The following is a 26,153-nucleotide window of genomic DNA, read 5'->3' as shown; positions in this document are numbered from 1 at the left end:
GCACCACAAAGACAATTACTTTTCCAAATTTCAAACCCCGTAGTTGTCATTGTGTTCAGAGGTTGCATACATGATAGGATAAATGAACACAGTATTTGCTATAGCTGGTCAGATTACTGGTCTGCTGAGTTCACTATCATGATGTTAGAGGAAGATACTGAAAAACCTTCCTAATTCATTCTTCCAACTATGCAATGCTGTATGTGGGGGATGAGAGAGTAACTTCTAGGCAATCAGCTTTGTCCTGAAGTATGAGATTTGATTTCTCCCTATCTTAGCTTGCAACTAAAAATGTTATTAATAGTCATAACGCAACATCCTAAGGAAATTTCATGAGTTACCTTTCCACTCCAGACCTGAAAATGAATCTCTGACTTATTTGTGTTTGGAGATGAATTTTTCTCAAACCCTAATAACTGTAAGATCCCTGGAGGTGAAAACTATCAAGACCTACTTGTCATGATGTCTAATTAATGCAATAGTTAGGTAGTTGGCATTTTTCACTCTAATCCCAACTTCACACCCTCCTATATACTGCAGCTTTCCTATAGTCCTATATATCCATAAATTGATCTATTTTAAATGTGAAGTTTTCTGTTACTTCATCCTGTGCATTTAGGTCAAGATACACTTGGGGCCAAAGCATGATCTCATTGAATTTATTGGTAAAACTCCCACTGAAATTAAAGGTACTGAGAGTTGGCCCTTAAAATGTATTTTGATATCCATGATCCTCCAACATAGCCTTTGTCCTTTTCTCCTCTTTTTTTCTGGCTACTTCCCTATTCAGGGTCATTGACTTTTATAGTCTTTTTCCAAAACTCAGGATCATACTCCAGGCTGTCATGCAGATTGAGCTCTCTGAGGTATGCTGCTATGCGATCCATATACTGAATCTAATCTTCCCCTCAGTCGTCTTCCATTCACAATCATTGCAAGAATCATCCTATCGATATAACGCTCCAGTCTCTGCTGCATATGCTCATGCCAACGTAGCCAATCTCATTCAGCTTGTCTTCAGTTGGAGCAACCCACACTAACCCCTTTATAATCTCATTTAATTTCCTACTGTGGAGTGTGCAACCATTTAGCCATCTCAACATCTTCATTTCCATAATGTAGAGCACACTTTTTCCTTTTCTTGTGGCTGGCCAAGTATTTCTTCTATACATTAGGATGGGTCAAATTACAGTTTTATACACTCTAATTCTTAACTTAATTGGCATTTTTTATCACAGAGAACTGGAGTCAGTTCCTGCCATTTGCACCAAGCAGCTGTAATATAATGCCAGGCATCACTCAGGAGGGCACCATTGTCAGCAACCATTGATCCTAGGTATTTAAATTCTTTGTCTTCAAACCTTTCTGCCTGTGATATCTTTTATGGTGACACCTTCTCCCTCAGTAATCATGGTCCTGATCTTACTAATATTCACTCCTAGTGCAGTGCTGTCAAAACCATGTTGCCACTGTTCATAGTTGGCTTAGTTCATAGGGGGTCTCAGTTTTCCACACACATCACTAAGTCATCAGCGAACAGCATGTTTCAAAGCAGCTCTGTTTGTGTACTCTCACTTATATTCTTAACAGCAAACAAGAAGGGGCTGAATGTTGATTCCTGATGCAGGCCAATGTTTACTGGAAATGTTGGCACATGTCTCTGATGCAAACTCCATCAAACTAGTTCTAATGGTACACTATTGTGCACCTACTTCAGGTCCACAGAGACCATATCCAGTCGCCATCCCTGTTCTCTGAACTTCTCCATGAGAATGTGTAGAGCAAATATAACGCCAGTTGTTCTCCTTTCTGGCATGAATCCATGCTGACCCTTCCAAATTTCAACCATTCCATGAAGACACTTTTCAGTAATCTGCTCTTGATGTCTGCTTAAGTGGGCAATAATTAGCACAGAGTGGAATGTCTCCTTTATGTTTAAAAATGGGAACCACAAAGGTTTTACACCATTCATCTGGCATTTTTCCTATCTTAAGAATACCATTATACCGACTTGTAAGAGACTTGATGCCTTCCCCTCCCAATTACTTCACCGCAACCACTAGTGCTTCATCTGGCTCAAGTACTTGCTCCTTTTTCATTTATCCTAAGTGCCTCTGCAACCTCTTCCTCCTATATGCAATATATCATGCCTTCGTTCAGTTTATGTTCTTAATTCCTCCCTTGGGCTCTCCTCATTCATCACCTTTCAAAATAATCACTCCAAACTTTGTTGATCGATTCACCATTCGCTTGCAATACTCCATATTCATTTCTAATGTTAGCAAACTCATTTGCATCCCTCATCATTCTCTCTTGCTTTGGTGAGCCTATAATTGGCCTATTCTTCCTTATATTAGCTTAATCCAGGAATCTAGCAAAAGTCAGATAAAGCTAGATGTCCTAAGACTAACAAACAGCACAGCTATGATGGCCTTTGTAGAGAGGGTTGTGTATTTCACAAGAGTGGAAGTTTATTCTCGGTGTTAAGAATACTTTTGGAAGAGAATATGCTATACTTTTCAAATATTTAATTTTTTTGGATTTGTTCCATTTAAAAAAATAGACAGATGCTATTTTCATATGCAAACCAAACAAGTCTCAATTTCTAAAAGTGTTGTTTTTGAGTAATTTGTTACAAAAGTCTGATAATCGGATCCCACTGACCTAATAGATTTGGAAAATGTACTAGGTTAACTATCTGAAACACTTCAAGGCCACCTTGTCTTCCTTGTACTGCATAGCACAGATATCTCTTTTTCAAACCCCTAACCTCTAAACTTTCTCTCTGTATAGTGATTCCTGTTGCCAAACTTTGTAACATTTCAGAGGTTTCTTTTTTCATACCAGAGTTCTCAAAGCTTCAGTGAATTTCACAGCATAACAGTGCTACATTATCTGGGAGATTTGTCTTTGAAGAGAGTTTTGTGTCCTCTTTAATAATTATCGCTACACTTGTATTTGAATTTTAGCTCCATACTGAATAACACACACTTCTATCATCTAGGTAATAAGTTTATGGTAACGTTAAGCAGAGGAAAGGAAGGAGAAGTTTTTCTCCACATTAAATTTTTATTAAGACTTTAATGTCATGTGCCCATGACTCAGATTATACTGTAGGTGTCATGCAAAACAATCTCTTCAGGCTGTGACCAGATACGCTGCCCATCTGGGTCCTGTAAGATTCTCAGGCAGTTTTTATGGGGTTGCCCAGAAAACTCCCACTACCTTGTTTTCCCTACTTGAGTATAGAATTAGATTAGCAGATGTTTGACAAGGAGGGTGGATACAGAAAGGGATTTATACACATGCATGGCCAAGGTGGTGGTTATTAAAGGAGGAAGAAAAGACTGGAGCAGGGAAAAGGAGCTTCGGCTCTCAAGATAGTAGCAGGCTTTGGTACCCTTTTTATACCCCAGAAAGAGAAGCCAAAACTTCCTCTGTTTTAGCTAGTCTCACTGGTGGTGAGGGAAACTCCACCATGTGATAAGGTTTTATTAGTTTTATTTTTATAAATCTAATAAGTCAGCCATTTCCTTCTGTGTATTTTTCACAGGGATTGGATACAGGTTACTTCCATGTGAAGAAGAAAATGTTTTCAGGAAGTAATGAGCCAGTGACATCTTTTCCTGTGCCATATGATCTGCCCCCAGAACAGTATGGAAGCAAAGGTAAGATGTACCCCTTGAAGAAGGAAAAAGTATAAATCTACGTAGAGGCCAAATTGTTTTGTCCAATTTCAAACCTGCTCACATGCTCTGCATTCCAAAGCTTGACTCTAACATGACTGTGTTGGCATGTCACTTAGGAGGACAGCCCTCCAACACGTTGTTTTGTGACTTGAAAGCAAGGGATTGGAAATTGTTTGTGGTGTTAGTTGTGAGAAGATAGAACACTAGGGGGCATACAGCAGGGAGGTATAAACCTGTGTAAGCAGGAAATAAAGTCAGTATTGTACACACTTCTAGCATGGTAAACTTCACAGGTTTTTATTGGTTTGTCTTGAGGGATTTTGGGTTTGTTTTTTTGTTTTGTTTGGACAGATGAGATAAATAGTCTTGTGATTACCCTTCCCATTATAGTAATGATTGGACAAATAGGTTTGGTTCTTGGGCAGATACTTGATTACGATGATTTTGCAAAGCTGCCTTAGGAGAATCTGGAGGTTAGGAGAAATCAAAGACTTTGGGAGAAGGAAAGCAGAGGCATGGAGGAGAGAAACAATTAAATGGAAAGGAAGTGTGAAAAATGTCACAAAGAAACGTTCAGAGAGAATGTGAAATAAGGAAAAGAGGGTGAGGACTAAAATTCAAAAGAAAAAACACATCCGTAAGGTATATGCTTGTATCAGCCTCTTTTCAAAGTTTTCTTGTCTTTCATGTATAGCCCAGGATTTCATTTTGTCAGGAGTAAATTTAAAAAAAAAAAATTTAATCTCCCTTAGAAAAAGGGACATAAATTGCAGGGGAGAAATGGTTATGAACCCCATAATAGTATGAGAGGCTTGCAAAATCTCAAACTCCACAAGACCGTGACCCTACCCCAAAGAACAGATAAAGTAGTAAACTGAGATAATCATGGTGCTGCAGTGCAAGGATGGTTTGAAAGCTTGGAATATACTGAGAATTATGATGATGCTTCAGGGAAGCCCATAGAATCTGGCAAAAGGTACTTCTTCGGGTGCTGGTCCCTATGTGTATTCCATTCCTAGATATCCTACAGTCCATGAGATCCAGTCAGATTATGCTTTTGGTAAATAAAGCCACACTAGAACCAGGCAAGGGCTGAATGGTACACACTGGCTAGCTACTCTTACTCCCAAGAGGACAGAAAAGCTAAGGGAGCAGAATGTCATGTTCACCCTCCCCCCCTACCCTGACCTCCTTGGTGTTTCAGGCAGCCATGGAAATATCCAGACAACATCTAAGGGCCATCCCTGCAGATGATGAGGCCAAGTATTGTGACATTCCCCAGGGTATAATCTGGATTTTTGGTCACCTGTGTCCCCCCATTTCTCCAACCTAGGGTGCCTCTTACACTGCTTTACTATGAGAACAGCCACTCCTGGCCAGCTAACACAGTCTCCACCATGTAACTTGCTCCCAATTACACAGTATTGAGTGCTACTAGCTAGCCATTCATGAGTTAAACTGCAGAGCAATACCAGCAAGCTCTTTAGTCCCAGACTTTGCCCCAGAAATGTGCATCTTGTACTGTCCAACACGTTGCTGAACAATGCAAAGTCGTATAAAGTCCGTCTTTTCATCAATGAAAAATACGCACCAGCCTTGGTATCCCAAATGGAATTTCCCACACATTTTAATCCAAGCACATGGGTTAAGATAAAACAGTAAAACAAGTTTATTAACTACAGAAAGAAAGGAAGGATTTTAAGTGGCTATAGGTAATGAGGTGTAAAAGCCAGGATTTGTTAGGAAAGAAATAAAAAGATAAAACGCAAGCTAATTGCCAAATTTAACAAGATGAATGAACTTAAAAGCAAAAGGTTTTTCTCACCATAAGCTTACAGCAGTCTGTACCGGCTGAAAAGCCTCCCATCCCCACCCTAAATTCAGTTCTTTAGGAGTCCTTGATGTCATGAGCAGAAATCAAGTAGAGGAGTGAAGTCAAGCGTTTTCCTTCCCTCTTTATAATTCAATTTCTTGTGCTAGAAATATCCTTGCTAAGTCATGGTGACAAAACAGTCTCTTGCAGATGTGAGGATTGAACCGTCCTTGTGATGGAATATAAATGTCTTGTTCACCCCTTCCCTGCTGCTAGGAGAATGGCTGCTTAAGCAGGTGGTGGCATTTAGCACCTGCCTGGGGTGCCAGTGTGTCTTTGTCTCTGAAAAAATGTTTTTAACCTGCTTTTCTTAACCTTGGAGTATGTTATAACAATGTTATACAGTAGAGCTTTGTAACTTTTCAGTGTTGCCACATCTATTTTTATCAGGACAATGATATTCAGCAGATTGAGTTTTCAGATGATACCTCACAAGTCACACATTGTACTAAATGTATCATAATCCATAAAAGTGGTGAATGGTATAGTTTGTTATAATGGTATAGACTGTCACAAATATTTAGACCTCATGGAGAAAGTATTTACATCTATCAGCCTTCAGTTTAGAATCTGACTATCAGGCCCTTATCACCAAATACAATTTCCTGAATTACTTTAAATTCCTGGACTTTTCAGGACAAGTTACCTCAGGAAGACAGGGCTCAATGTCAAGCCTTTATTTAAGAGGGCAAACTAGTGGCCAGAACTTCATTCCAAGCTGCGGACAATACAGCAACAAGATCTATAGCAACAACCATTGTGATGCAATGAGAATCATGGCTGCACTCTTTGGGGTTTCCCATGGAGATCCAAACATTTTTAGGGATTTGCCCTTTGATTAGGCTCTATTCAGTGAAAACAAATGAGCCTTTACACTTGTGAAGGACTTCAGGGCTGCTCTCTGCTCCCTGGGTATATGTACACTGGCCCCAATGAGAAAATACCATGAACAGCCCTACAAACCAAGGCACTTACTTTAACCTTTCTATAACCACACTTCTATGAGCCACCTCACAAATGGCAGAAAATGCAAAGGCCAAGATACCCTACACCTTCCACTTCAGCCACAGCTACCCAATGTCATCTCCCAGCCAAGAAATATTTTTGGTTAGATGTTTGGGAGGTTTTGATATTGATATTGATGGCATTTCCACCTGATTCTGAGATCTACTTTGGGGAATGCCTAGCAAAATGTTCACACATTTGGAGGGTGATAACAGACAAGTGGATGCTGGATATCATCAATTTGAGCTATGCCACTGAGTTTTGCTTCCCATGTCCTCCAAAACCTCCTTCCCTGTCCCTTTTCAGAGACCACTCTCATGAGCGTATTTTCCTTCAAGAGGTAGAATCTCTTCTCCAAGAGGAGCAATAGAGCAGGTACCCCCTCAACATTTGGGAAAAAGGGTTCTATTAAAAATACTTCCTAGTTCCCAAAAAGATAGGAGGCTGGAGACCTATTCCCGACTTGGGTTAGCTCAACATTTTTATTTGTAAACTGAAATTCCTTGTGCTTACAGTGACATCAATAATAATACATCCTTAGAAAGAGACACATGGTTCACAGCTCTTGAAATGCAAGATTGCATATTTTCATGTGGCTATTCACCTCTCCCACAGATGATTCCTGAGATTTCTGGAGGGCTCCCACCACTATCAATACAGGGTACTCCCATTTGGGTTAGCTACAGCTTCCAGAGTCTTCACAAAGTGTTCTCAATAGTAGCAGCTCAGCTCAGACGAGGCAGCTGCACCATCTTCCCATGCTTGGATGATAGGCTTCTGACCAGCAGGTCTCTCCTGACATCCTAGATCAACTTAATCACGGCTCCACGTTCTAGCACCTCTGGGAATATGCATAAACAAGGAGAAGTCTACTTGACTTGGATGCAGATCATAGAATTTATAGGTATGATACTGGATTCGATACTGGATTAGATCAGGGTAAATCTCTGCTTCCCCAAGGACAAGTTTCTCGCTATAGGCACTCTAATAGACCTACTTCCGAACAGCCTCGAACGTCAGTTTGGTTCTACCTCACTCTCCTGAGTCATATAGCATTATATACTTATGTGATGCCATTCACGAGTCTCCACCTTCCTTGCCTACAAGCCTGGCTCCAAACAGTATATATGTTTAATAATCTCAGCATAAACACCATAGTGATAATCCACACTGAGGGGAAGATAGGGCTCCTACATGGGGTGGAAAAGGGTACACTTTACTGGGGCCTGGAGGCCCTGGGGGCTCGGCCCAGGCTGCAACCCCCATTACCATGAGGAAAAAATGTTCATGGCTCATGAAACTGTATGTATGGGATGATGGATTGGTTGTATATATGTGGGAGGGTGCCCAAAATATTACTGGGCCCAAAATATTATGCTTGGGCTCTGGGTGAGGGCCTCACTGACATGGTGGAAAGACCCTGGACACATGCATGGGAATTCCCTTTCTATCCCCCACACCTAACAAGACAATAATTACAGATGCCTGCAATTGGCAGAGGAGCCCACATGAATGATAGAGCAAGGCGCTTGGACTGTTTGGGAAGCAAGAATGCACATAAATCTTTTGGAACTGAGAGCACTATCAGAAGCTTGCAAAGCATTTCTATCATTCATACAATCCCAATGTGCCCAGATAATGTCGGACAACATAACAACCAAGAAACCATAAACAAGCAGAGCAGGGTGAGATTCATTCCATCCCTCCCATGTATAGAAGCGGTCAACTTATAGAACTTGTATATCTGGAACCGCATTACCCTATTGACAATGTACCAAACAGGCACCCAGAATTCACTGGCAGAAACCTCAGCAAGCATTTCATCACCAATTGTGAGTGGTAGTTACATGATTCAGTGGTAAACAGCATCTTCACTGAGTGGGGAACCCCCACTTGCGATTTGTTTGCTTCCCAGAGAAAGAAGAAATGCAACATATACTGTTCCAAGGGAGGAATATAGTATTCCAGAAGCGATGCTCTCCTACTGCCTTGGACATACCGCTTGAGTTGTGCCTTCCCACAGCAACCTCAGGTTCTAGGGAAGATTCAACTGGGGAGAGTTTGAGTCATCCTTATTGCCCCAAATGGTCCAGAGAGTTCTGGTTTCAAAGTCTCCAAATGTTATCACATCCATCTATCAGCATTTGGTCCTTCCTGGATCTCTTGACCCTGAGAATGGCACGGTCAGGCATTCCTCCCAGGTACTCTTCATCTCTTGGCTTGCTTTTTGGATGGGCATCAAACAGAGAACATTCCTGCTCAGAAGCGGTACATTCCATTCTTAATAACAGCAAAAAGAACTCACCAGGATGTGTTATCTAACCAAGTAGAAACATTTGACCCAACAAAACCATACATCTCCAGAGACATCAGATACTTACACTATTTTGGACTGTCTTCTTACTCTCAAGAGAACCGGCCTTTCCCTTAGCTTTTTACAGGTTCTCTTAGTGGCAGTCAGCGCATCTCCCACCAACTGATGGTAAGTCAATCTTTACTCAGTAATAGCTAGGTTCTTGAAGGGTGTGATCAGAACACTTCTGACAGTAAAGAAACCAACCCCTTACTGGAATCTAGACTTAATGCTTTTGGCATTCACTAAGCCACCTTTTGAACTGCTTGCTATGTGTTCCATGTCTCACCTGTCAGTGAAGGTCACTTCCTCATTGCCATAACCTCTGCCAGAGGAGTAGCTGAACTTGAGACCCTAATGGCTGATCCACCATATTCAATGTTCCAGAAGGACAAAGGTCTCACTACAACTACACTCAATTCATTCCTAAGATAGTTTTGAAGTTTCACACAAATCAGTTCACTTACCTGTGCTTTTTCCAAAGCCCCATTCCTCTACCAAGAAGAGACTTCATTCCTTCAATGTAAGATGAGCATTAGATTTTAGCTGCAGAGAACTTAATAGATCAGGAAGTCACCTAGACCATTTATTGTCATAGCAGAACAGGTACAGGGACAAACTATATCCTCTCAGAGAATGTAAGTGGATCTCTGGTTGTATCTTTACTCTGTTATCAGTCGACACAGCTTCCTTCCATTAACAGGATAAGGGCTCATTACAGGGTACATGCAGTCTCAGTAGCATCACTTCAGGAGGTGCCCTTGCTTAATATTTGCAGAACAGCTTCATAGAGTTCCATCCAGACATTTGCGAGACAATATACCTTGGTCCATGACTACTGCTGATGCTTCCTTTGGCACAGCAGTTCTACAAGCAGTTACACCACCTGCATCCTCGCACCCTCATCCTTTCTCAGTGCAGCTCGTCAATCACACGAATACACATAGGGACCAGCACTTGAAGAAGAGGAGGTTTCTTAATTTATAGTAACTGGAGGTTCTTCAAGATATATGATCCCTATCTGTATTCCACTACCCACCCTTCTTCCCCTCTGCTTCGGACCATGATGAGAGTCACAGTAGAAAAGGAACTGGAGAGGCAATTGGTCTGCTACACCCTTTACACCCTCGGTGTAGGGCACAAAAAGAGCAGGGGTACAGGTGCAGACCACCGGACACTGCTTGCAAGAATTCTCCCCATGCACACCCATGGTGGAATACCGATAGGGACCTCACATGTTAAAGAACTCTAGTTACAGTAAGGAAAGTAACTTCCTTTTATTGTGTCTTGTTCTTGTAAATGGAGATAAAGGAATTAAGCGTGATTACTTGCTTTGAGAGAAAGCATGATGATACAAGCAGTCCCATATGTATATATATATACTATAGCAGAGCTTGAAATGATAAGGAAACAGTTCAGAAATTTACAAGCTTTAGAAATGTATCCGATATAGTAACACACACATCTTTCTGGAGATTTTTGAACTGATAAATTAAATGGAGAGATACTAAAAATATTTTCCAGAGAAGGAGGGATTCAAAGACAAAGGTAGATATATTGATTGTTTCTGAAAGGGAAAGGTTTAGAAACAAGATAACAGAACTGCAGGAATCAGGTAATAAGGACTTGGGATAAAACAGGATGATATTCAATTATCAAGGCTTGTTACTACATACTCAGCAAAGCTGGAGAAGAGTGTTATGAGGATTAATTATTTAATGTCTGTACACTTCTTTGAAAATGTAAAGGGCTCAATAAGCACTCTTGTTAGTTATGTTGATGATACAACATCACTATTAACTGTGGTTATTAAGTGACTGCTTAGATTAGCAGAGGCTCATGTGACTGTATGCCAATAAATTCCCCTCTCTCATGAATGGTTTTAAAAATAGCCCTAGCAGTTGTAGTAGAACAGTGAAGGAGTATGAAACAAAAGGACATATGATGGAAAAATTAGTGTCATCTAAGCTCTCCTGGTTTGTTTTTGCTGTAGGTTCCTGATGTTGAACTCTGTAGGACTGGCAGCAGGATATTTTCATTGGAGGACCGTTGTCCCTAATTTTGCTCCTGCTGGTAGTCTTGTAAGACACACTGATTTAAACCTCACTACCTCTAGATAACATCTACAGCATCAATTAGGGCTTTTTTTTAAACATTATTTTTGCATATATTTTGTTATGACTCACCCAGGCACAGAGTAACACACTGGTGAGTGTGTATTATGGGTCCCCATCAAGTCTATTAAATCTTCTACTAGAGAGCTGTGGCTCTTTAGCGCAAACTGTAGCAACAAGCGCTTTTTAACTCTGGAGGTCCTTGGTTTAATCCCTGGCCTGTTGGCCAAAATGGTTGCTGTCACAATAGTAGACTATACAAATACTGATTCGTACACACTTAGAAGACACTGCCAATTTATTTGACCCCAAATTATTTTTTTTAAATAAACCAGCTTCTAGGATACCACAGACTAATAGAAATATATCTACTTTAAAAAAAATTATAATGCAAACAGGAGTCACGTGCTTCTTGAAAAACTTTCAGGAGCCCATCAGAAATGCAGTGGCTGAGCGCTTAGTTTTCATATTCTCCTCCCAGACTTGCCTACATTGAGTTGCCTGTATTTCTTCATATCCACTGTAGTGTTAATCTTCCACAAAACTGTGATCACATCAAATTTGATCCTGCTTCCATTAAGTCAATGGAAGTTTTGCCATTGACTTTAGTGAGAGTAGGTTTGAGCCCATCATCGTAAGACAGACAGGCTTATAGTGCATGCCCTGTTTGTATAATGTGCTGGGAAAAGCTAAAAGGAAAAAAGGTTTGTCTGCTGTATTAAAGAGCTCTTCAGGACTTCATTTTCCCCACAGACTCAAATGTGTTAAGTGCCATTTCAATTTCCCTGGTGAAAATACAGACATAATATAGAAATGCTGATGTAGCTATACCACTTGCAGTGTATCTAAGAGTAAAATACAGCATATTGTCCATTTAAATACTACTAAATCAGTCCCACTTTCAATGTAACTGGGTAAATTACTAACTGAGGGGAAGCATTTATTGAATGCAATTCACCATTAATTAAATCTAATCTGTTCTAATAAATCATTAAATGGCAGATACTAACTGAAGTTCCAGTGGAAACTGCACATGCCTACACATGCAGACAAATTAAATTCTTATTTGCTGCCAGTTGATGTTGTGCTTGGGGAAATCTAGCTGCTGATTGCAAGGACTTAACTAATACCCAGTATACAAAATAATTCATCCAAGCAATGCCTTTCTAAAGATTTCCTTGAAATGTGGTGTTCAGATTTATGTAATTTTAAAACAAAGACTAGAAATTAAAATTGAGATACATGTTTAATTATAAACCTACTAGATATATTTTCCTCCTCTATAAAAAATTTCTCCTTGCTTTTTAATTAAGATTTCTTCTCCCCACTCCCTCCGCCCCCCGCCCTCCCAACAACTGTTCTGGCATTTTACCTACCTTTTCAATGGCATTATATATTTTAAATAGAATACAGAATATATTTTAGAACATAACCAATGCCAAAAGGACTCTTCCCTTATACCTCTGAAATTTCTGTTTAAAGAATACTAGTTTGACTGTATTCTTATTCTTGAGTCTCCGCTATTTATCATGATATGGGCCAGCACTCACCATTTGAAAAGATGTTTAGTCTTTGGAGGCAGAGGCAAGCCAGCCTCATTCTTAAATCAACTACCAGTACATCAGGGCGGCCTCCTCTTTACCCTATCCACTCCAAGAACATTTTATTTCAGTTCCTTGATGAGCAGGAAGTAGAGCGCTCCTTAAATTGTTATTGGAAGAGATGTCCAAAGAATATTTATAGGATTGGATGGAAACGTCACCAAAAAATCAGTCATTGAGACTGTTGTCTCCACTCCCAACTCTGAGGGGATGTGGTTGGGTAAACAGGGATCCATTCAAATGAAATCTTCAGAGAAGCAGGAATATGAGTGGGTAATTATCCTTCCTTTTAAAGATACTATAGACTGGATTCCTACTACTGGAAGCTCAAGGGGACTTTTCAAAAATTGACCGTTTCTCCTGTCATGGAGGAACCAAAGAACTGTACAAGGCAGTATCATATAACCAGGAAAATCCACATCAACAACAGAAGATGAGAGAACTGAAGGACATATTGAACAGTCAGAAGCATGGCTGTATGGCTCCCATATAAGATTTCTGTTAGAATGGTGGTATATAGAAGAAAATGCATTCCTTCTTACTAGTTCAAATTCAGGTCTGGGACCAGATACATTCAAAGCAGTCCAGACATCTGGACCACGCTTCATGTCATAAGAGCCAATGTGAAAGGATTAGTTTAATAAAGAGTCTGCAAGAGCATCCTACCAAAGAAAAAGTAGTTCAGGAGAGGGAAACTATCAACCTGTTGGAGTATCTTCATCTCATATATAGGTCAAACCTCAGACAACTCAACAAATAGAACCTAGGTGCCAGTTTAATAACAATTCTGTTACCTTGTGGGAGCTGTAGGCCACTTCCACTATGTGTAGTGAAAAACTCTTCAGAAGATAAGTCCAATAGCAATCTGATTCCATCTACAGTAATATTTGGGCTTGATCCAACTCCCCTTAAAGCCATTTAAATTCAATAGCAATAAGGCAATTTGGTCCCTATTTCCTTTTTTAAAACCATTTTCCCATATAAAAGTAATTATAGCAAAACTCCCTATAGTTCTAAATTTGATCACTGAATTTGAAAAATGTGCCTGATATTTCATTATAGACAGAATCAACTAAGTTCAGACTTCCAGACTCGTGTGGAAAATCTAACTATCTGAGGCTTCTGGGCTCTTTCAAATAATGGATTTCAATGTAAATCCCAAATTCAGACAGATCAGGTGGCTTCCAGAACTTTTAGAAACTGATCTGTCCTGGCTATTTATTTTTTTTTTTTTTTTTTTTTTTTTTTTTTGGAAGGCTTTCTAAATAGTACAAATTACCAGATTCACATGAGGCAGATAACTATTTTGTTTCCTATTATTTTCTCACCCACAGAGCTTCATTATCCCACTCTGACTGAATAATCATGTATTGAGATGTTACCTTGTTCACTGAGAATTGTGTTAATGTGTTTAAGATTACACTGATATAGCAATTATGAATGAGTACATTTTTGTATGGCACATAACAAATTTAAAATACTTCTGTTGCTTTCCCTTAGCTTTTAGCTGTATTCCAGTATGCCTTTTGCTCACTCTTGAATGGAATAGAAGTTAGGTTTTCCAAAGCTGGTGCATGGAGTGTAAATTACACCACCTTTTGCCATTCAGGATCCCTGGGAGGATTCTCATTAAGGGAAGGCAGGATGATATTGCTCTTGCCTATACTCCATTGCAATTTGCAACAGTGGAGTGGCTTTAAGTTGAGGTGGGAACTCTATAGCAACGCACCCAGTGAAGCCTGATCAAGAATATTTTGATACCAATTCTTCCAATTACATGGAGTTTCTTCTTGGTGAGAAAACAAGCATGAAAATGGTGGCAATTTTGAAATTTTAAAATTGCAACCAAACAATGGTGATAGACTTGGCTAGCATTGGTGGGGGTGGGGAGGTAGAGAGGTTACCTAGACCTTTGTTGACATTTTAGTTTTAATAAGCCTGTGTGCTCTATGCTGCTTTATACTTCTGCATATCACTGTTATCTGAAAATTGGCATGGCTCATTTGTGGATGGAGCTGTTCTTGAATGGCTTTGTTCTCTCTCTGAGAATACAAAGGGTGGCTGTAGGCAATTGTTCCTCTGCCCCAAGAGCACCATCTCTTGCAAGGTGTCACTGTGGTTTACATTTTAATCTCTTTTGTTCACTGTGCCTGTGAGGTGGCTGGGAAAGTTGTTGAGGAGACATGGGCTGCACTATGTTCAGTACACTGATGACACCTACCTTTGTCTCCATCCCATCTGACTAGTCAGCTCAATGGAATGAATTGCCCACTGCATAAATGAACTTGGGGCTTGGGTGAGAATTAGCTGGCTGTGACTCATTCCAAACAAGACTGCAATACCGTTAGTGAATCAGGGAAGCAGCCAGAAGATTTGGTGATTCTTACATCTGTGCCCTTGATAGGGGGAGTACAATCACAGTTTGTAAACCAGGTGCACAGTATTGGGGTTTTCTTAGATCATGGGCTGCTCTTAGATGACCAGGTAACAGCTATACCAAGAGCACACTTTTTCCATCTGCACCTGGACAGATGTCTTTTATCTTTAGAGTAGGGACTTGGCCACAATTACCCACGCTTTTGTTACGTCAAGATTAGTTTGCTGTAATCTGCACTGATCTACTCATCCACATTCTGACCGCCTCACCTGCTTCTGCCAGCTCCCTTGAATACTATTTCTATATTGTTGCAATTAGGTCAATATCAGGGTTCTCCAACATCAAGACTTCTGCAACTACCGACTGAAGATGCTCCTATTTACTGAAGGGAGTTACCTCTCTGATCCATATTGGAAGAAAAGATACCAAAATCTCCTCCAAGATCTTTTTTAGGTCACCTTACAGATTGCATTCTAGGGACTCACCATATCTAGAGGTCAAGATGGACATTCTTATAAGAAGGCTCTGGTATGGTGCTCACTACTATAGGCAGTTCAAGTGGTAGACTAACCCCTGTAGCCTTACTGGGCATCTTGTACTGTGCCGAGGGTGTCTAGACCTCCATCAAAGACCCAGTCTAGGAGGAGGTCCCTTTCTCTCATACCAGGAAACTTTAGGGAAGCCCCTTCTACCATCCCTCAACTTCATCCTTTGTTAGAACCTACAGAGGAAGGGGAGATAACGAGGAACTGCAAGTGTTTCTCACCATATTTCACCACCTTCTCCCGATGAGGCCATTACCCCAGAATTGACATTTCCTCCTCAGGAGGATTTTAAAGTGTACCAGCATCTTATTAGAAGGATGGCCATCTATTTAGGAGTGCAGATGGAACATGTACAAGATAATCCACACAAGCTCCTGGACGTCTTACAGGCCCCTGATCCTGCCCTTTCCAGTAATGAAGCTGGCTGGAACTGGCCAAACCTCTCTGGCAGATGCCAGCCTCTATTCCACCCACTGCCAAATGGGTGGATAAACGTTATCAAGTTCCTCAGCAAGAGTTTGACTGTTTCTTTACCCACCTGACTCTAGACTCCCTTGTGACTGTAGCAGCTAATGAGCATTCTAGGCAGGCTCACAGTAGAACCACCCCAAAAGGCAAGGAGTTTAAAAGGCTGGATTTATATGGCAGGAAGGCTTATACTACCCCCAGCCTTCAAATGAGAGTGTTTAATTACCAGGCATTGTTGTCTAAATACACACTTATTAATTGGTCATCAATTTTCAAATCTGCAGACAAATTGCTTGAGGAGCACAGAGAACCAGTTCTCAGCCATACTCTCTAAAGGGCACCTCACAGCCTGAATATTGCTTCAAGTGGCCATTGATGCTGCTGACACTGCCTCACACTCTGTGGCTACATCCATCTCGATGAGACACTCCTCTTGGCTGCAGGCCTCTGACATCCCAAGAGAAGCGCAGAATACAATTGAAGATTTATCCTTCAAGAGGCTCAAACTATTTCCCCAGAAAACAAATGATGCCATTCCCACTTTAAAAGACTCATGTGTAACTCTTCATTCATGGGGGTCTACACCCCAGTAACAAAGAGGAAACAGTTTAAATCTGTCGTACTACAGAACCTCTTATCAGCAGAGGTCCCAGGACACCTTCAAAAGATCAAGAACAGCATGCCAACCATATCTCATCTCCTTCCCTTTGGAAAGCACTTATCTCTCTTTTACAATGGTTGGAAAGAGATTGCATAGTATAAGTGGGTGCTAAGCACAGTAAAGGAAGGATATGTCATCCAATTTGCTTCCTTCTCCTTTTCCAACCCACTTTCCCTGTCCCTTTTCAGGGACCTATCTCAGAAGACCATATTGCTTCGGAAATGTGATCACTTTTGAAATTGGGAGTGATAGAGGAAGATTTCCTTACCAACACAGAGGGAAAGGTTTCTATTCTCAGTATTTCCTGATTCCCAGAATGACAGGTTGCTTACATCCCATTCTAGACCTTAAGAAAACTGTATCAATGCATCAAGAAAATCAAGTCCAGTATGATCAGCCTTGCTTCCATTATCCCTTTCCTGGAGAATGGTATGCTGACCTCACATTGCAGGCCATGTACTTTCATGTGGCAATGCATCCTGGCCACAGAATTATCTTTGGTTCATAGCAGGCAACAACCAGTGTTTCCCTTCAGGTTATCGTCAGCCCCAACAGTGTTCACCAAGTGCATGACAGTGGTAGCGGCCCATCTGCACCTCCTATTTCCTTACCTGGATGATTGGCTAGTTCACAGAAGATCAAGCACCCATGTCGGAAACAACATCCTCATCATCAGACATCTATTCTCTTGTCTAGACCTGGTGAAACTAAATACAGACAAATCGACATTACAACCGACACAACAAATAACCTTCGTAGGAGCAGACCCTGACCCACAACTGCCATTTTTTACCTCCCCATGGACAGATTTCAGTTCATAGTCTCTCCCTCTGGAAGCCTCAAGTTCAGTCCACAAACAGTTCGCTTCTACTGACAACTCCTGGGTCACGTGGTCTCATGCACAAATGTGACTTGTCATGCTAGAATTCATTTCAGATGTCTCCAGCCTGGCTCAACTCATTACATTGACAGAGCAGGCATCCACTACACATACTGATTAGCATATCTGCAAGCGTGCTTCAGTTCCTGGATTGGTGATTAGACCTTCTAAATGTATGCCGAGGGGTTCCCTTTCTTTCACTAGAACTGAGTCTTATAACAGAAACATTCATGAAAGGTGTGGGCGTATCCTGGTCATTTCAGGAACTGGCTCTTTGGTCATCTCAGGAGGTTTCACTCCATATAAAGGTGCTGAATCATTGAGCTGTTCATCAGGCCTGCAAGATGCTTAAGTCCACCATCAGGAATCAGGTGATTCAAGTCCTCACAGACAACACCGCTGCTATGTTTTACCTGAACAGGCAGAGAGGTGCAAAATTGCCTCCACAGTGATCCACCTCTGGATTCTCTGTTTAAGGAACAATGTCTTGTTAAAAGCTTTTCACCTTCCAAGCATGAAGAACCCTATCACAAATTCTCTTTGTGATGCTGGCAGACCAAGTGTCAGCTCATGCATAGGACCATAGGCCTCAACTGAACACTGACCAATACATAGCTGGAAACCAGCCTGGCTCACCTGTGTGTTAGCATTGTTAAAATAGATCTTAAGTTTATAAGAATGTGTTTAGTGTTTAGACTTTATGAAATTCTTGTAGGATGCTGCATGTAGTAATCTCACTTACATCTATACCTCATGTTATAAGGTTGTATTAAATGTTTGCATTATAAATCTCTGTAATTGTGTAAGTCATCAAACAGGTCATCAAATGTAAAATGCTGGCTTCCTACAGAAAGTGTTAGGTCCTGCCTACCAAGAAGGCCTGCTGAAACCAAATGAGCCATTGTGAAATATCAAAGAACAAAGACTTTCTTGATTGCTCATCCCAGCACCCATGAAGAAGGTTTATACGTGTGGAATTGTCCCATCAGTTTGAACTCTGGAGGAATGGGATAAAAACCCTCGACCGGAAGAAACTGTAACTCTATGCTGCTTGGATTTGGGAAGGACAAGATTTCTAAGCATAAGCAAAGTATCCCCAGCTGCTTGGCCTGGGTTAGCCCTAAAGCACTTATAAAGCTTGCTTATTATAGATGTTTCTACCACCCTTTGGAACCTAAGACTGTAACTCATTTGTGTGTGTATGTTTACCTGCTTTAACCTTGTAAATAACTCATTTCTTTTTCCTAATTTAATTAAAGATTTATTGACTTTTATAGGATTGGCTACAAACATTGTCTTTGGTAAGTAACTGGTCCTTTAGGACTGGGAGTAACCTGAATATTGTTGGAATTTTTATTGTAAGGGAACCATTTGTCACAAAGGCAAGATAGACTGGAATACTCAGGGGAACAGTCTGTGACTTAATATTAAGGCTGCTGTTATAGTGCTTGAGAAGGTCTCACTTGTTACTTGGTTGGTGAAATCTGAGTATAGAATTCAAACCTGTTTGAGGTGTGTGCCTTGGTTTTAACAGTCTTCTATGAGATTGGTGCCCATGCTTCTGAGTCACTCCAGACAGCTTGACAGTCTTGGCAGGGACTTAATCGACCACCCCAAGTGGACAATTAGAAAGACATTCTCCTCCTAGTAATAAACTTATTTGCAGCCATACTCAATAACAAATGCAGGAGGCTTTGCTCCAATGCAGGCCACTGCCTGGCCTCTATGACAAATGCCTTTCTTTTTCCCTGGCTGAATCATTTGTTGTGTGTGTTCCCTCCTATCCTCAATCTGAGAGTGCTAGGAAACAATAGACAAGGCAACCTTAATTCTCATGGCACCAGCTTGGCAGGACAGTATTGGTTCACAGACCTACATGAGCTCTCCATAATTTTACCCTTAATGAAGTATTTCCAGTCTCAAAACTAGGACAAGTATCTGTATCCCAATCTCCAATCACTCCACACATGGTATGGATGATTTCTGTTTGAGTTCTCACAAGAAATTAACTCTCCCAAGTTGTCAAGGCCATCTTCATGAGCATCAGGCAGGATTCCACCAGAACCACAAATGCAGCAAAATGAAAAGGTTTTAAATGTGGGCAGAATCCCACAAGTTATAACCAGATCATACCGAAGTTAGACACATACTGGACTACCTATTACATTTGAGATCCTCTTACATGTCTGTTGGTTCAGTGAGATTACACCTGGCTTCCATCTCAGCAATACACACTCCAGTGGATGGGTTTTCAGTCTTTTCTCATCCCTTGGTTTCCATATTTCTAAAAGGTCTTGGTAATATTTATCCGACCCAGTATCTTCATGGATCTGAATCTGGTCCTGTCCCATTAAATAGATTCCCACTGCAAACCTCTCGTAACAACATCTCTGCAGCTACTATTTATGAAAATAGTATTCTTAGTTCTATCTTCGAGTGATTGCTCATATCCATTCCATTATAGGTGTGTGCGCGCCCTGTGCACAGATTCCCAGAACTTTTTTCCCCTTAGCAAGCCCCGTAGGGTCGGCTCAGGCGCCCCCTGGAGTACCGCGCTCATGCCATGGTACATAGGATGCTGCCGACCCCGCGGACCCTCAGTTCCTTCTTTCCGCCCGTTGACGGTTGCTGGAACATTGCCTCTTGCTTTGCAAGTCGCAGCCCCTTAGTACTTAGTTGTTAGAACAAAGCCTTCAGTAGTAGATAGTTAGGAAACCCTCAGGAGTTTTTTCTTCGCGTTGGGCCATGTCTGGCTCAATGGGTTTCAAGCACCGAGTGTGCTAAGCCTGTCCCTGTGAGTGATCCTCACTCTCACTGCCTCCAATGCCTCAGGGAGCAGCACCGCAGGGACAAATGTAAAATCTGTAGAGCCTTCAAGCCACGCACCCAAAAGGAGAGAGAAGCACGGCTAAAGGCTATCCTGATGGAGTCCGCCCTCTGTCCGGACTCCGAACTGGCGCGGTCACCTGCGGCACTGAGCGTCTCCTCGGTGCGGAGCGCGGCACCGGCATCGTCGACCAAGGGCTCAGCACCGAAGCACCGCAAGGACTCCGCGCATCGAGACTCCCCGGCACCGACCTGACCCCAGGGGAGTCAGGAGATGCCCCAGCCACGTGCCGTCGAGATTACTCCGGCACCGGCATCTCCATGCAGGGAGCCTTCCCCGACTCCGTGGAGTGGGGTAGTGCCCTTGCAAGGACTGTCGACGCCGGAGGCGTTCGCCGCGGCACGCGCCCTCATGGGCCTGCCCTTGCCTCCGTCCCCCCCTCGGCCGAGGGCTAGGGGACCTGCGCTGGGTGGTCCCGGTGGGTGGCTGAGACAGGAGTCCAAGTCTCCCCCCAGATGGCCAAGGAGGGTGGAGAGTGCGGGCTCCCCTCCCAGCTCCGGCACCGAGTCCAGCTCCTCGACACCGCGGCACCGAGGGAGGTCAAGGAGTTCACGAAGGACTACCGCTCAGTCCTCCATGGAGAGTCTGGCTCGGCACCGCAGCACACGGCACCGGTCCCGATCCCCGGCACCCAGCCCGGCGCGGATCCCTGGCGCGGATCTACATGGCAGCTCCAGCACCGCCATCGGCTCCGGCACTAACACCACCATCAGCACCGCTGCTTTCGGCACCGGCACAGCTGCCTCCGGCACCGCTACGCATGTCATCCCATGGTCGGTCCCACTCGTCGTGGACCCGCTCCTCTGGTCGGCGCCGATCATCACGGTCCCGATCCTCCCGCTGGCACCACTCCTGGTCTCCGGGGGGCAAACGTCGACGCAAGTCGTCAAGAGGGAGGAGACGCTCGGGCTCCAGCAGCTCCTCTCCGCGCTGGCACCGCACCCGACGGCACCGACGTTCACTGTCGTCCTTGTCCTCCAGGAGCCGCTCTCCCAAAAAAGGGAGTAAGCGGAGATCCAGCAGCTCCGGCTCCAGATCTCGGCACCAGGTGTCCCAGTCAGCACCGGTGCCAGCTCCAGCATGGCCTCCGGGGCCTTGGCAGTGGCCATATTGGGGTCCCTGGGGTACACAGGTGGGCCAGGCTACCACCTCACTCCACTCTTCTGCGGCCCCGCCACCACCTTCTCCTGTAACCCAGCAGGATAAGGACCATCCCTCCGACGGGGGGTCAGACCCGGAGGAAGGCCCCTCCACAGGGTCGCTTCCTCAGTCGTCGTCCTCATCCCCAGATGATGTCACCTCCTGGGATCGCAGGGCTCCATTACCTGACTTTAGAGCTCACCAGGACATGCTGAAGAGGGTTGCCAGCAACCTGGGGTTAGATCTTAAAGAGCTCTCAGAGGAGGAGGATCCCCTATTCAGGGTTTCTGGGATGGTAGGCCCATTGAGAGTAGCTCTCCCCATCCACGAGAGGGTTCTCAAGGTGGCGAAGTCCCTCTGGCAAACCCCAGTCTCGGTTCCCCCTACTGCCAAGGGAGCCGAGAAAAAGTACTCTGTACCTACTGAAGGGGTGGAGTATTTATATAATCACCCTGCACCATGCTCACTGGTTGTGGACGCGGTGAACCAGAGGGATAGACAGAGGGGTCAGGGTAACACCCCCAAGAACAAAGAGGCCAAAAAACTAGACCTGTTTGGCCGCAAGGTCTACACAACGGCATCTCTGCAGCTGAGGATCGCTAACCATCAGGTGCTCCTCGGGAGGTACAACCTCAACCTTTGGTCCTCGCTGCAGAGACTCGCCGAGATCCTCCCGCAGGTCCTACCCCAGGACAAGACTGCGGACTTTACCACTGTGATTGAGGAGGGTGTTGCAGTGGCAGGAGCGGCCCTGCATTCCTCCAGTGACGCGGTGGACGCCGCTAGTAGGGCTTTGGCCTCAGCCATAGCGATGAGAAGGTTCTCGTGGCTCCAATCATCTGGGTTGTCCCAAGAGGCCCAGCACACTATTCAAGATCTACCTTTCGATGGTGCTGGCCTCTTTTCAGACAAAACTGATGATAAGCTGCATGCCCTGAAAGATTCCAGGGTCACGCTCTGGTCCCTAGGGCTCTACACCCCTCAGGCCCAGCGGCAGCTTCAGCCGCCTCCCAGACAACCTCCCAGACCCACTCAACCTAGGAGGGGTCGGGAGTGGTTCAGAGGCCCTAACCGCCGCGACCGTTCAGGGTCTTCGGCAGGGGCCCAGCAAGGTCCTAATAAGGGCCAAAATAATAAAAAATCCTTTTAACGGTGCGCACGAGGGTGGCACTCTTCCTTTCCTCCTGGATCTCAACCGGCCCTTTGCCCACAGACTCAGGCCGTATTATGCTCATTGGCAAACCATCACTTTGGACCAATGGGTCCTTGGTATTGTCCGCAGGGGCTATGCCCTGCAGCTGACGGCCTTTCCTCCAGACTCCCCTCCTACCCAATCCCCCATTGGGGACCCTTCTCACGAGCAACTCCTCGTTCAAGAAGTCTGCTCCCTCCTCCAGCTAGGAGTGGTGGAGGAAGTTCCTCCGCGGGAAAGGGGAAAAGGGTTTTACTCCCGATACTTCCTAATCCCCAAGGCCAAGGGGGGCCTGAGGCCCATTCTAGATCTCCGCCGTCTGAACAGGTTCATCAGACACCTCAAGTTCCGGATGGTCTCCCTAGCCTCTATTATTCCTACCCAAGATCCAGGGGATTGGTATGCTGCCCTCGACTTAAAGGACGCATATTTTCACATTTCTATCATCCCAGGACACAGAGGGTTCCTACATTTTATGGTAGCTGGTGCCCACTAACAATTTGGAGCCCTGCCCTTTGGCCTTTCTTCTGCCCCAAGGGTATTTATAAAGTGCATGGCGGTAGTAGCGGCCCATCTGCGCCGCAAGCGTGTTCAGATATTCCCATACCTGGACGACTGGCTGATCTGGGACAGGTCCAGGGCCCATGTCAGAAACAGCCTGGAGCTCACGTGCGCAGCGTGCACCAACCTGGGGCTGCTCATCAACGAGCAGAAGTCCATTCTCGCCCCGGTGCAGCGCATAGAGTTCATTGGGGCCACACTAGATGCCACCCAGGCCAGAGCCTTCCTCCCAAGGCCCCGCTTCAAGATGATGGCTGCCATAATAGACGACCTCCACAGGTCTCCCATGACGACAGCCAGGCGATGCCTGCAGCTGTTGGGACACATGGCAGCCTGCACATATGTGGTAAGGTTGGCTCGCCTCAAACTCAGGCCTCTCCAGATGTGGCTAGCCTCAATGTACGCCCCAGTTAGACACCCTCTGAACAGGATGGTCACATTACCCACCCCAATATTGGCTTCCCTATTGTGGTGGAAGGACCCAAGGGAGGTGTTGAAGGGAGTTCCCTTCAGGGAGGTAATACTGTCGGTGACTCTGATTACGGACGCCTCAGATGTGGGGTGGGGAGCGCACATCACTGGCAACCTAAGCACCCGAGGGCGCTGGTGACCAAGTGAGATGTCCCTACACATCAATGTCAGGGAACTCAGGGCAGTCCGCCTGGCATGCAAGGTCTTCCTCCGGTTCCTCAAGGGCAGAACGGTACAGATCCTAACGGACAATACTTCAGCCATGTTCTATATGAACAGGCAGGGGGGTGCGCACTCCTCGGCCCTATGCCAGGAGGCCATATGACTTTGGGACTTGGCGGTGAGATACAACTTTCATATATCTGCCTCTCACCACCCGGGGATCAGGAACGATGAGGTGGACCGCCTCAGCAGGTCGTTCCTTCCCCGACACGATTAGTCGCTGCACCCGGAGGTAGTAGCCTCCATCTTCCGCAGGTTGGGTGTTCCCCAACTGGACCTGTTCGCGACATCCTGGAACAGGAAATGCCCGAGGTTCTGCTTGCTCCGAGGTCACGAGCCGGTCTCCATCTCCGACGCGTTCCTTTTAGACTGGACGGGGGCCCTCATGTATGCATTTCCCCCGATTCCCGTGATACCCAGAGTCCTCTTGAAGATCAAGAGAGACAAGGCGGATATCATATTGATCGCCCTAGCTTGGCCGAGACAGTACTGCTTCAGCATGTTGCTGGACCTGTCCATAGCCACGCCCCTGCCGCTCCCGAGGCGTTACAACCTGCTCTTCCAGGACCTGGACTCCCTCCACCTGACAGCTTGGAGACTCTGTGGCTAACGGAGGGAGAGAGAGCCTGCTCCATGCAAGTACAGCAGGTCCTGCTTAGCAGCAAGAAACCTTCCACCCAGGTGGTGTACCGAGCCAAGTGGAAGCGTTTTACCTGTTGGGCCCAGTCCCGGGGCATCCTACCATGCTCCTCGCCAATACAGGCGATTTTGGAGTATCTCCTTCACTTGAAGCTGCAGGGTTTAGCCCTGGCCTCCCTGTGGGGTGCACCTGGCGGCCATCTCGGCATTCCACCAGCCGATGGAGGGCAGATCCTTGTTTTCACACCCCATGTCATCTAGGTTCCTTAAGGGGGTGGAGAGGCTATATCCCCAGGTCCGCGACCCGGTGCCTCCCTGGGACTTAAATCTGGTCCTCACCATGCTGACAGGACCCCCCTTCGAGCCCATGGCAACATGCCCATTGCTCTTCCTCTCCTGGAAGGTGTCCTTCCTAGTGGCCATTACATTAGCCAGGAGTGTCTCTGAGATAAGGGCTTTAACCTCAGAGCCCCTCTACACGGTGTTTTATAAGGATAAGGTGCGACTGAGACCCCACCCGACCTTCCTGCCGAAGGTGGTGTCTCAGTTTCATTATAACCAGGATATTTTCTTCTCCGTGTTTTTTCCCAAACCACACGGTTCGGAGGAGGAGCGGAGATGGCACTCCCTGGATGTCAGACGAGCCTTGGCCTTCTACATTGAGAGAACCAAAATGTTCCGGAAATCGACGCAGCTGTTCGTGGCAGTGGCGGACTGGATGAAAGGCTCATCTGTCTCCACCCAGTGCATCTCCACCTGGATCACCACCTGCATCAAGACCTGTTACGAGCAGGCAAAGGTGCCGCTTCGAGGAGCTGTAACAGCGCACTCAACCAGAGCCCAGGCCTCATCAGCGGCCTTCCTGGGAAGAGTGCCCCTGCAGGACATCTGCAGAGCAGCGACCTGGTCATCGGTTCACACCTTTATGTCCCACTACACCATCGTGCAGCAGGCAAGAGAGGACGCGGGGTTCGGCAGAGCCGTCCTGGCAAGGGCGGCGCAACGCTAACTCCTACCCACCTCCAAGGTATGGCTATTTAATCACCTATAATGGAATGGATATGAGCAATCACTCAAAGATAGAAAACAGGGTTACTTACCAGTAACTGTTGTTCTTCGAGATGTGTTGCTCATATCCATTCCACACCCACCCTCCGTCCCCACTGTTGGAGTCGGCAGAAAGAAGGGACTGAGGGCCCGCGGGGTCGGCAGCGCCCTATGTACCACGGCATGAGCGCGGTACTCCAGGGGGCGCCTGAGCCAACCCTATGGGGCCTGCCAAGGGGAAAAAAGTTCCGGGAATCTGTGCACGGGGCGCGCACACACCTATAATAGAGTGGATATGAGCAACACATCTCGAAGAACAACAGTTACTCGTAAGTAACCCTGTTTTGTAATTACCTCTGCTGAGAGACTTTCAGAGCTTCTGGCTCTCCTACCTGGCCCTCCTTTTTACAATCTTCCATAAGGATAAG

The 26,153-nt window shown here is 44.8% G+C and overlaps 1 protein-coding gene across 1 annotated transcript in view; it reads left to right on the top strand.

Moving 5' to 3' along the window:
- TDP1 (tyrosyl-DNA phosphodiesterase 1) overlaps positions 1-26,153 on the top strand; it is a 119,548-nt gene that overhangs the window by 85,421 nt on the left and 7,974 nt on the right. Inside the window, exon 15 of the mRNA XM_067556326.1 lies at positions 3,554-3,668. Coding sequence (XP_067412427.1) covers positions 3,554-3,668 — 115 coding nt within the window. The remainder of the gene's footprint in view (positions 1-3,553; positions 3,669-26,153) is intronic.

This window comes from Emydura macquarii, unplaced genomic scaffold (assembly GCF_026122565.2).
Source record: "Emydura macquarii macquarii isolate MOO-44397 ecotype Brisbane River unplaced genomic scaffold, CSIRO-AGI_Emac_v2 contig_1713, whole genome shotgun sequence".
NCBI classification, from domain to species: domain Eukaryota; kingdom Metazoa; phylum Chordata; order Testudines; family Chelidae; genus Emydura; species Emydura macquarii.
Note: the sequence above shows the minus strand (reverse complement) of the source record. Positions and strands in the feature narration are given on the sequence as shown.